We start from the raw sequence: 13,162 nt of genomic DNA on the forward strand, positions 1-13,162 counted from the left end.
AAAAAAAAAAATTAATGTCGAGTAAAAGATCGTTTAGACATCGTTTAAGTGTTGTAATTAAAATTCGAAAGTTGATCGTTATAGGGGTTAGGCGATATCATTCGATGTAGATCAGTTGTTGAATGAAGCGATGACTGCAGTAACAATACACTATGCTTGCATGCATTGTTAACTTTTTGGGCCTCTTTTCATGCCTGCATGCATCGATCTGCAGAGGCGAGCGTTACTTCAGAAAGCATTGGTCGCCTCATTTAAACATAATTGCGCTAAATTTTCAGACAAGTTGAACATTTTACCATCAAAGAAATGGAAGACATTGTATATGTGCATACGGTTTTCTCCTTTGAGCTATTCGTCTATTGTCGTGTAATCGTAGACGCCAACAGCAGCGAGTCATTTAAAACCGTTGGACGTAGGTTAAATGTGTTATTTTCACCATTCCGTGGAAGAAAGGAATGTTGGACTTCTTCTCCGCTTGCATCTCCAGTCCTTATCATTTGACCATGTTCGTCCACTTGCCTGTGTGTTCGTGGATAAGTTTTAGTGGCTGTTACAGTGGCTCCGCTTATTGCCGCCAACTTTCAAATTGTTGCCTCTCATTTTCGTTGGCATGCTAAGCGTTAACTGATAAGTCCAACTACACCTTTTGCCAAAAGTTCCAGTTTACGCGTCCGTTTTCGACAAGAGTGCATGTTGATATGGTATATTTGTTATATATATATATCACATTATTGTTCGATTTAGAACATGGCATCTCTCCTGTAAATTTTTATCTGCTTTCCGTAGAAATATGAAATTTATTTTCATCTCTTATATGGGATTATTTTTTTTTACCATTAAAAGTTAACTTTTCTCATAAAAGAAAATTTAACAAACAAAAGTTTTATTTCGCTTATATTTGCTTTTTATTTTTAATATTTCACTTCTATACGTTGGCGCCATTTTATTACCTTTTGAAAAGTTATCATCTCGTTAGAAATTGTGCCTAAAAAAAAAAAAAAACTTTTGTTTATGACCTCTCTTCCAAGAATAACTCTCTTTATATACATATATATATATGACCTGAAAAATAATGACCGGAAGTAAAAGTAGAAGCAAACACTCGTTACAAACATATCTATTTTCTTAAACAATGGCTTGTAAAAGAAGTTACACTTGTAAGAGGAAACCCAAAAAGAAAGTTTTCTACGATTTGTACATATATATATATATTTATATATATAAATATATATATGTTGCGTGTGCATATATGTCGAATATAAACTATAATAAAAATGAAAAATTTTAAGTGCTTTATCTATTTTCCTTTCTTCTTTTTTTTTTGTATTTAAAATTTTCCAAAAATTTTTCATTTAATGTCAATTTAATTATTTTAAAATTTTATCATGCAATACCTTAACTAATCTCTACTGGTAATGACAGTTTACAATATGGAATACATGCTCTAAAGCTACCCATACCTTTTGATATATATATATATACATGTATACATATATACTTTATGTTGTTCGTAAAATCATGCTTACCTAAGGAAAGAATGAATATAACTTATACCAGTAGCAATTTTCAAAGATCTAAAGTAGTTTTCATTTACAAAACCATTCAAGTGTAAAATTTAACAATAATCTCTAGACACTACTACATACTAACAAAATGTATCAACAAACAAGAAAACAATAATGAAAGTTTTATCTCTATATAAGCAACAAACACAACTACAACAATAAGTACTCTCTGCTGAATATATCAATATATATATATATATATATATATATATATAAGTAAAACATTTACATTCCTGTTTAGAGATGCGGACGCAGATACAGATACTGATATAGATACCTTCCGTAGGCAAGCTAACCTAGCAAATGTCATTCTATAAGCAATTGTACATTTGACAGTTGCACGCAAACAGACAAATGTTAACTGTCACGTCCAGTTGTAACTTTTAATTTTATGTAGGCTTAATAAAATTACTGAAAATCTTTCATTTACGCCTTTCCGTTACCATAAAGCATTCACACTTTATTGTAGTCCTTTAAAGGCAACTATGTTCATAAACGTAGAATGCCGTAGATTTTGAAGTAAGTGCTAGATATAATTAAAAGTCAACGAGATTTCCACTGAATTAAATTGAATTCAATGCATTAGAACCCTGCAAATGACACAAAACTCTATTCTAAAATAAGTTCAGAAACATTAGCAGGTTTATTGAAATTGACAAAAAAAAAAAAGAAGCGAGTAAGAAATTCATATTTGATTGTGACCGACTCTTGTATACCCATCTGCGTGATCCTAAAACAAAAAAAGAAAACAAGTAAATTTTCATGTTCTATAATATTGGATGGGCGTGGCTGATTTTTGCTATTTGCAAAACAAAGCGGAAATTTATATGGCAAAGATGCTCCTGTTTTTGTAGCATAGGCGCGTTTGCATGTTTACCGCAGGTACTACACAGTTGCGCACACGGAAAGATGAGCAAATTTTCCAACGATGCATTCTGAGTTTGAAACGGGCGTAGGATTCATATACTTTGTGGGGTTTTTGCAGTTTGCTTTTGTGTGTTATAAAGGCTTTGAAAAAAAAGCTGATATTATGACACACAAAAAAATTGAGTAGGCATCTCCGACTTCCATTTTTACAGAGGCACGATAGCATATACATTAGTTTATGAGTTGTGAGCAAAAAAAATTGGTAGGTTTCTTCACCTTACTGTAGGCGTGTTCTTTAACCGACTTGGTCCATTCTCAATACCTATCTGCATTAATTGTTTTTTCTAAAGTTTTTGCAAAAATTTTGAAGTCAATAGCTTCATTTTTGCGAAGAAAGTGTTGGCAGGGAAATGTTTGAAACAGACATTACACAGGCGGGACAGGCAGACGGATAGACGAACGTACTTATCATCGATTCAGAATTCGATACTGATCAAGAATTTATATACTTTGTGGAGTCGCTGAAGTTTCCTTCTTGATGCCGCAAACGTTCCGAAAAAACAAACCCCTATCGCTTCGGTGATGAGTAAAAAAAAAGTTATAGAAATGAATTCTAGTAAAAAAAACAATTGTTAATATATTTATTAAGGTTTCTGGATCATCTTTGGGCTAAAACCCATCAATCTATAAAATATCGTCAAAATACTTTAAAAATTGCGGCCTGGAAGTCGAACTCAAGATGGACGAAGGGTTAACCGAACAGACAAGATTAGATCGATTTAGAAATCACACAATCAAAGATGCGTCTTTCTCAAGTCCACCTGGATGTTGTATATATTCGTAGGAACTGCACACAAGTGGTGTAGGATACAATAAGTTAACAGCTTTTTTTATTTCCTTAAAGCTCAAAGGCTTTTATAATCCATTGAAGTAATTGATTGAAGGGTTTTCATCTTGAGGATGTCCTAGTAGTGAACTGGCTGGAGTTACGTAGTAGAAATTGAACGAATTGTACAAAATTATAGTAAGGGAAAATCAAGTCGAGTTCTCAAGGACCTCTGTTTAGAATCCATAAACAAAGAAGGGCATATAAGGAAGCGGTCATATATAAAAGAGGGTGAGCAGCGCGTACAAATCGCATATTTCTAGAAAGTATTGAATGACTTTGAGAAGATTATTTTATTCATTTTACGAAAGACTTGTAATTAAAATTTTCTCTTTAAAAATTATATTATGCGTTAGTGCCCGAGTGGCAGTAGTAGAATTTTGTGCAAATATATTAAAGATGTGACTATAACCCCGCCAAGTCCTGTAAGGGTTAAATGAACATATTATAAAATCTTCGCCACACAGGCAATAATCCTTGAAATTAATTTTGTGGAAAATTTTTGCAATTAATCTAAGATGAGAAATGTAATGTGAATTATGTTTACACTCATACGCACGCACATATGTAAAAATATCTAAATGAAAGTGGATATGATTATATACAACTGAACAAATAAATTGAAAGGACTTCTTTGCTGCGTAAAGGTATGTGTATGTTGCCCGTTCTCTCTCTCTCTCTCTCGGTTGCAAAATAATAATGAAATTTTCATTCATATGTGTGTGTATGTGGATAAGCATGAAAACCGGACATTGGAATTAATTTTCGCATGAATACCAAAACACATGATCGTGTATATACGTTCAGTTATGGCAACTAAAAACGCATGCAAACAAATATGGACACCGTCGTCCCATAAAACGGTATTTTAAAGCGAAACCATTTAACACCTCACGCAACAATTTTGCGGTTGACAATGAGCAGCTGAAAAAAAAAAATCGCATGTTTTTTTTTTGTTCCTTTTCCATTATATAATGTGAATATTTACACACACGCATGCCAAAGGATGAAAACTGACTAATATTCTGGCTCCATAATGGTGGACGAAACCTTTCTATTTGCTCTGGTTCTCTACTTTGTTTTATGCTTTGTTGTTGCTTCTTTTTTTTTTTTTTTTTTTTCTAAATGACCTCAAAAATTGTTTTAATGTTGTTTGCCTTCCTACAACAACAGCAACAACAACAACAAGAACAAGAACAACAACATTGGCATTTACATTATTATTTCAAATAAAAGCGCATTATATAGGATTATCATCTACTTCATCTTTGCATTGGTTATATATGGTAAGGGTATGGTTTTAAATATTCTCTTAACGCCTCATATGAGTTTTAGAAAAAATACACCGAAATTATATTTGGTCGGTGAACGCTTTTCATATCCATTATATAGGCTAACACAAATCAGATTTGTGTTCGCAATAAATTTAAAATCGTACGTAAAGCTTAAAAGGCATTTATTGTATTGTTCGCCGTATTAACAAAGTGATAATTTTGATCATTAAATGGTTATGCTCTCCAGATTCAAGGCCGTGCTCTCAAAATTTCTTTAATATGCCCAGGATTTCATCATAAAATGATATTCGAGTAAATCGCTGTTCATACTAACGGTCTCTTTGCAGTTTACGAACAAAACAAAAACTGGAAAAGACCGTCCGTACAGAGGGACATAAACACGAACATGCAATGACTTAGTGTTTCTTCATTTTGTGTTTCCTTCACTGTCTCTTAGTTAATGTGTTACATACGAAGTAACAGCATCAACACATCTATCTAAAGTCTAGCGGAGAAAATATGAAAATGTGGAAAATCCCAGCAAAGGATACCGGCTAGATGCACATGTGTTGTGTGGAGGTCATTTACGGAAAAAATCTCCTTTATTTTCTTAGTTAATGAAGGTTTTTTTTTTTTTTTTTTTTTTACTTTAAAGTCGTCCTTTTTACTCCAGCACTCGCTCCTGTGCTATGCACGTTTGCTTTATGCTTCCTCTTCATGTCCCCATAGACGATATATTGTCAGTGTATTCGAATATGTCCCGTTCCCAATGGTGTGCGGTCATTGTTGTTCTTGTTGTTCGAGTTCTTGTTCTCACACTTATTGTGTGTGGATTTTTAGCTATCCTGTCTCTGGACTCTCTCTCTCTCTGGGTTTATCATAAATGGACTTTCGTGCAATTAAATGTTGTGCCAAAAACTTTTTTGCCTGCAATTAAGGTAGTTTTGAAAAATTAAATGTGAAAAGTTCCCCCCTGCCCATCATGCACTCGCTCTGAGAGGTATCACAAATGCTTTTGGGGATTTTCATATTCAACTGTACACGTATCTGTATATGCATGGGTATGTATGCATATACAAAGAATTGAGAATTTAATTAGTGCCTGGATTTAATTATGTCATCGTAAGAGGATTTAATGTACTTTTTGTTTTGCTTTTTTAGGTAAAGCGAGAACTTTCGCATTAATAAAAACAACAATTTTTTTTTGGTTTTTTTTTCGCATTTACACAAATAAACTTAATTAAATAAGACATATGCTTATTTCGGTTATTGCGAATATTGTTTTTACTGTTTACAAAATGCATTTAAAAAAAAGAAAAAAATTTTTTTTATTTATTTTTTTTTTATTATTTTATGTTTAATACGTTGATAAACATTTTTCCTACTTGTTTGGTTTTTGTGGTTTTGCGTTGTTTTTTTTTTTTGTTTCGTTTCGCATTCTGGCTTGTAATGATTTATCATTAAAGTGCATTTTTACATTTCAATATGTGTCCATAGATAATTCGTTTGCTATGCGGGATCATAATGAGTGAAGAATCAATGGAATATATAAATAGCATTTAAAATTTATGATAAATTTCATTTATTTTCTGGTTAAAAGGATTACGAAGTTTAGAGAAATGCTTAAACTCTTTAAAACAAAAATATTAAAATTATACTTTTTACTTAATAAAAAGTTTATATGAGCAATAAAAACGTTGCAATAAATTGAATCCAGTTTAGCATATGAATTTTCAGAAAAAATCATTCGTTACCTTTTCTTTCCTCCTTCCGTGAGCAGCCACGCAGAGAATGTCTCTCTATACGTGTAGGCATGGTAGGTGATTTCAAAGCATTGTACTTATGGTGAGACGATAAGAAGCAGTATTGTTTCTGTACTGTGATGCCCGATATTATGTAATATTTATTTCCTTCCGCGGAGACCATCGCACGGCACGTTCCCTCAGTTTGGAGGTAAAGTGAAAGCATCTAGCCCTTGACATAGCAAAGGTAAGAGCAGCGACAGTTAGTACCAAGCTATAATGATTTCCTTTAAAAACACAGATTGTGTCTTCTACGACAAGGAACAGTTTCCTTACCACCGATCATAGAAAATTTGTCATAATATTATATAAAATATACTCGAAATTAGAGATCATTTGCCGATTTTCAGTTTGCTAAGAATTAAAAGCGAACGTCACTGTAAGTTTTTTTGAAAAAGTGAATTATTTCGGATTGTGACGTGTAGTAGCAGATATTAATTGTTTCTTCGAATATACGGTGTCTTGCCCAATTGTGCAAAAACTGGGAAATTGCAATCTAATATCTCGTCAGCTTATATTGAGATCATTCAATACACTAACAGATATCTTCAGAAAGTATTTGCATTCATTTGAAAGCATTTCCAAACGAAATGCTTAGTTAGTTCACCTTCATCGAAACGACCGTTGAATGGATATGAGACTAAGAAGGATACAAAAGCTATCATGAAGATTTTGATGTTCATTATGAATCCGACTTTAGAATTATAGCTATTTACTCCATTAGATCGCAACACATAAAGTGTAAAAACATGCGGCTCTCTCTGTCGAAGGTTTGGTCTGGAACAGATGCAACTTTACCATAAAATCTTGTAGGAAAGACAATCAGAATTAATAATCGAAAGTGAGAGGTAATTTTTATGGTCTTACGATCCAAAACTAACGATCGATAAATTTAAACAAATAAATTTTCCATTTTTTCGTATCTGCTGCACATTTGAAATCTTTAAGCATGATTTTGCAAAACGGCTCGCAGCTTAACTCTAACGATTTTCATTATTTTCGTGCAAAGTTTTGATATAAGTTTTGAAATGAAGTTCTATGAGAACGGTAGAAAATTTTTGATCACTTAATTTAAGAATCATTTTCCAACAAATGATTGGCATCCTTTGATTGACAATTGAACGTTTCGATCGTTGGAATCATTGGAAATATTAGTAGCAAAACTTAGATGCAGCAGGTTCCAAGTTACATCCTTTATTCTATTGACTTATTTGAATGTAAGCATCTGGCTTCCTTTTCCACTAAACTTTAGCGCAAAATAAAGAGTACACTGTAACGGTATAAAGATGAAATCTTTACTTAACCTTAAATAAATTCCGTTTCCTAAGTGCAAGCTTTACAAGACCTTGTAGGGCGATGAACAAAGGAGCGAACAGATGAATCAGTCGAAACTAGGTTCCTAGGTCTACGGTTTCAAAACTTTCCTACCATTTAAACGACTCTTAGTGTTGACAGAGTGAGAAAGTGAAAATTGCATGTTTCCTCCGACATTTATTCTTGAATTTCGTACATTTTTAAATATAATTAAATTCGTTTAAACATTTGTCACTTGCTTCTTTCGTGTTTTTTTTTTTTTCTATTTTCTTTACGTGAAACAAAACTAAATCAAGTGAAAATATGTTAAATCGAGTTATAAATTTTCCTTATTTAACCTATTCGTAGAGCGTAGAGCGCATAAAACACTACCCCATTACTGGCTACGTGTGCTTTTAACTATATTTCAACAACATTTTCAATTTCAATTTATTTTACCTACTCAACGTAAATACGTTAAATATATGTAAATATAAAGAACAACGTTTCCATTGTTATCTTGTTCGTGTCTATCTGCCTTAGCTGCAAAGAGTGATAGAGAGAGAGAGAGAGAGATAGAGAGCGAGAGAGAGAGAAAGAGGCATGAATTATAAACCTTTTCTTCCTGTAGTTTTTTTTTAGTTTATTTTTTCCTTTCGTGGTTAACCATTGCAACAATAAATCTCTTTTTTTTGGGCGAAAAGCGTTTATATATAAATTTTCAAAGATCTTGACTTGACTTTAACTTATGTACCAGTCAGTCGTCGTTGTCGTCACTAGTAGCTTTGATACAATCTCTGAGGAAAGGAAACCTATGAAAATTTTAGTATATTTGCTTTGTGCTGCTGTAGTAGTGGTATGTGTTCTAAAAGAATTTTTGTGTATCACCGCAATAAATGCCAGGAAATTTTCGCCAACAACAAAAAATTATTTATCATTTAAAAAATATATAAAATTTTTGCCATTCTCAGAATATTTGTACGCAGGTAAATCATTTGTAATGCTTTTGGCAATCAAAAGCATTGAAAATAGTTTAGATTTAGTGAAAATTATCAGAAATGCATGTCTTTGTCTTTTTTGTTTTTTTTTTAAACTTTTCCTCAGAACGGGAAAAGTCCACATGGGTCCTATTGACTCTTCCCAAAATATTTGTTTACAAAAAAAGGGATTTATGTTTAGAGCGTGTGGGTTCCAATTGTTCCTCTAGTCTTGTCCTTTCGAATATTAATATTCAACTCTCTTGACTCGAGTCACTTTACCTTTCGTAAATTGTTGCCAATCTTTCAGCATAGACTGCTTTACTTTGTAACGTATGAAAATCGAAAATTTGCAAAGAATTTTGGGGCAAAAGCAAAACTTGATTCATATTGAAAAGTATCTGATCTAATCGGTTAATAAAAATTTTTGTTGGATGAATGTTGGTAATCAGATAAAGCCAGATGATCATGGACTGGTGTCATTATTCTTTGCATGTATTGTTAAGATATGTAAATGCGTGCAACATCCTCTCGTTATTTAGGTGAGAATGCAATGATAACGAATAAGTCAATAAATCTCTACAAACATTGCGTTGTACGTTGATTTTTGCCGTCTTTTATCCTCGAAATGTGTAATAAAATAAGATTTCATGGAATTTTGCAAACCGACAAAAATAAATTTTAAAATAAATACATAAAAATCAACTTATGGAGATAAACAAAAAAAAAAAAGACTATAATTTTTCCCATTTTTTTTTTTTGTTTTTTTTGTTTGGTGAGGAATAGAGAAGAGTGAACAACAACAACAACACCAACAACAAGTCTTCACTTAAAGTCTTTAACAAATGCGTCGATGTTAACCTTATTTGTAAATATAGAAAGAAACCCTTTTCCATTGTGCATAAGAGAAGATGGCAGTAAATACTATATTTGAGCATTTTCTCAGGATTATCTTGAACAATTGCTATGTACACAAAATGTATATATATATATATATATATATGCAGTAAGTGAACGAAAAACGAATAGAGCGAGCACAAGAGCATGCTAAAGTGACAACATTTTTCTATTATTGGCCATTAAGAAGACTTAGTAAACGAAACATTTTGGCCTGAACGGAAAAGCGAAACGAATAAAATGCTACAAGTTTAGCATGAGTATACAGTTAAAGACCTGTGCTGTTACTGTAAAACAACTCAGTATAAAGTTATGACTGTCGAACTGCAATTGATCCGCATAAACATACACACGCACATCCCGTGTTCCCCGTGCGGAAAGTATACAGCGAGGAAGAACGAAGAAGGATTTAAGTAAATAAAATAGCATTAATGTATAAAGAGCAATAGTTTGCCAATGTGTTGGTGAAAATCCTTCGGCAAATATACACAACAACAACCAAAAAAAAAAACAACAAATAACGATAATTTGTTTTCGATTTTATGGTATTAAAGTAATATTTATGAGATTTAATGGTTATTTATATATTGAAAAGTATTTGGGGGGGAATGCTTGTGTTAATGTATATATTTGTATGGATGTGTGTGCGAGTGTGTGTACTATTGATGAGCAAAAACTTAAAGTTTAGTTTATTTAATTCAAGGTTGCGAATATTTTATGAATTAATTGCTTTTTGCAGCTTATAAAATTTATAATCTTCCATTTAAAAGCCTATTTAAATAAATTAATGTAAAATTAATTGCCTGTGAGTGTTTTTACGCCAATACGACCGCAAACATTTGCTTGCACATTCATAGTCCTATCGGTGCTTGCACTTTTGCATACAATTTCAGAAACTTTTCATGTGAATAACATAAGTACACGAGAGCAGTTAATTCGTAAGCAACTACGTAGCTACATATGCAATGCAATTGCGTTGTTGCATTTCATAAAACACTCACATATGCATAGAAAAAATACCGGAAAATTATATGAAGACTTTTAACATCATCGGAAAAGCACTAACAATACTCATATGTTAACAAATCGAAAAAATGTGTGAAGTTTACCATGAAACTTTAGCGCTTTCAACGCGCTTGTGCATACACACAAACATACATAAATACATACATAAATACATACATACATACATACATATATATGCACATGCACACAAACCTATTCAGACAAAAGCTATACTTGTTTATATAAACAGTCTCAGGGCCAATGTTACATTACATGCTGCACGCAAGCATTATAAGTGCACACATGTGTAATGCGTATGCATTACATTGCACATACGCTTGCACTCCTTTTGATACGATCAACCCCGAAAATCATTGAAATTGTTATGCCCATGCAAATTATGTGCAATAATGTTAATGTAATTGCAACTCATTATATGTGTATGTATCGTTGTTGTATGATTGCAATACATACGCCTATATATATATACGCCATATATATATATATATATATAGCACTTATTCACCCACATTAACGTTTATTGCTGTTGTTGAGCCTACTATTACCGTTAATACTTACACTGATAAGACAAAAATCCACTCGTTCTTATCCGGCTGACTGTTTTTTTGTTTTTTTTTTTTTTTTGTTCATATTTCGATTTTACTGCATATGTTATACGTTCAGCTATAAACGATGGCGATGTTTTTGTAATCACTACTGCGAAAACATTACATTCTCCATTTAAAATATAATGTAATTTATTTTCGCTTCTTTTGGTTAAGTAGATATTCCTCTTCAATAATTAAATGAGTATTTATTTGCGTATTTGTGGTATAATACGGTTCATTGTAAGGAACACATTCATTTTGAGTTCACACCGTAGGTGTACGATTAGTACATATTATAAACGTCCGTTAGTAGCTAAAGCGAGCTTGAAGTAATACGTCAGACGGAGGGAGGGGGGAAAATGCGGCACCTACTAAAGTCAGAAAGAAGCGGAAACAACTCGAAAATGTTATGAAACATTTGAGTCAATACCGTTCGGCGCATTAATAGGAACAAAGTCCATCACACCATTAGTGCTGCATAGGATGATCCTTGTTGATTAGCTTTCATAGCCACCGAAGCATGCGGATGTCCAGCTGCAAAGTGACTTGTTTTACTTGCTTCAGACTTTGACGCCATCAACGAGGCGCCCATAGCAGCCATTAACAAGCATAATTTTTTTTTTTTTTTTTTTTTTTTTAATTATCTGACCAATTACTCAGGGAATGTCTCCTATTCATGTGACACGATGACGGTCAGAAGGGAATGAGGAAGGAGAAAATGATAGGTATAGATATGGTTGGGTAGGTATAGGAACGAGTAAGTGCTATTTCTTCTCACTGCACTCACTACAACTGCGAGCATAGCATAGCGAATCCGACCGCATTATGATTCGAATGTATGAACACAGACCGCGATAGTCGCGATTCTTAGCTATTCAACTGCTTATGCGAATCTGCACAGAGCAATAGATAAAAAATATAGTCCTTAGTTAGATGAAGGCGTGGCTGAAGAACAAAAAAAGAAGCTCCCCTAAACTCCGTATACATAATTAATATCGAAGAAAACGTGTTTGTGTTTACGTTAGTGGAGTAGTTAATCCGTATACCTAAACTATTCGGATATCAGGCGTCGTTTTTTTTTTTTTGTGAGGATCTCTAAGCAATACCCTTAAATAAGTGAAGGAAATTTTTTCTTTACATTGTAGGCAAGGTCTTTCAATATTAGTTTGAGATACCAGTTGGTCAGAATAAACAATGTAAAGCAAAGTAAAAGAAAAACAGAAAATTTTCTAAAAAACTAGCATTCGTTGTATTATAGCTTTGACATTTCAAGCATGGTATAGGGGTTGACATTTATAGGTTTGATCCATTCCTCTTTTACATATCAAAAAAAAAAAATATATATATATATATATATATATATATTTCAGATTTCTATTTCTTTGTTTAATTTCAGAAAATTTACTCTTAAAGTTCTTATTATACACAAGTATCCGGTCAAAAACTACACCACCATTATATTTATGCGTAGACTTGATAAATGATGGACCATGTTTTGATAGCTCCTTCATCTACAACGAACAACTTTACTTCTCGAATGTGTCGTCCGAAGGTAAGTACACCAGTAATCAAGTATATTAACACTCGTTTAGCAGTTGCAACAATACAACTGTCTGTAGTTCACAACAAAACAATTTCTTAGTGTTAAATAAATTTTTATAAATATATGCTACCGTGCCCCACAAAGATACAAATGGCAAACAAAAAACTAGTAGCAGATGCCAATTTAGTTTAGAATCAACCACAAGAGACATTTAAAAAGCTCAGCACTGTATTATCAAGATATAAACAAGTATCGCTACACAAAATATATACACACATATATATATATATATGTAAAGTGAAGTGAAATGGACCTGAGGGATTTATATACATAAAATATGGGCAGGTTTGGAAGTGGGCTAAAATGATTAAAGATTTTCTATAATAATAAAACAAGATATGTTCAGCAATGTTAGTTTAGTAGTCCACACCAGCAGGTAACTTCG

General features: G+C 32.7%; 1 protein-coding gene across 1 annotated transcript in view; it reads left to right on the top strand.

The window, feature by feature from the left end:
* Positions 1 to 12,932, top strand: part of LOC119634529 — a 113,692-nt gene extending 100,760 nt beyond the window's left edge. Inside the window, exons 4-5 of the mRNA XM_038028754.1 lie at positions 12,571 to 12,726; positions 12,862 to 12,932. Coding sequence (XP_037884682.1) covers positions 12,571 to 12,726; positions 12,862 to 12,932 — 227 coding nt within the window. The remainder of the gene's footprint in view (positions 1 to 12,570; positions 12,727 to 12,861) is intronic.
* Positions 12,933 to 13,162: the final 230 nt, after the last annotated feature.

This window comes from Glossina fuscipes, unplaced genomic scaffold (genome assembly GCF_014805625.2).
Source record: "Glossina fuscipes isolate IAEA_lab_2018 unplaced genomic scaffold, Yale_Gfus_2 3, whole genome shotgun sequence".
Lineage (NCBI taxonomy): Eukaryota > Metazoa > Arthropoda > Insecta > Diptera > Glossinidae > Glossina > Glossina fuscipes.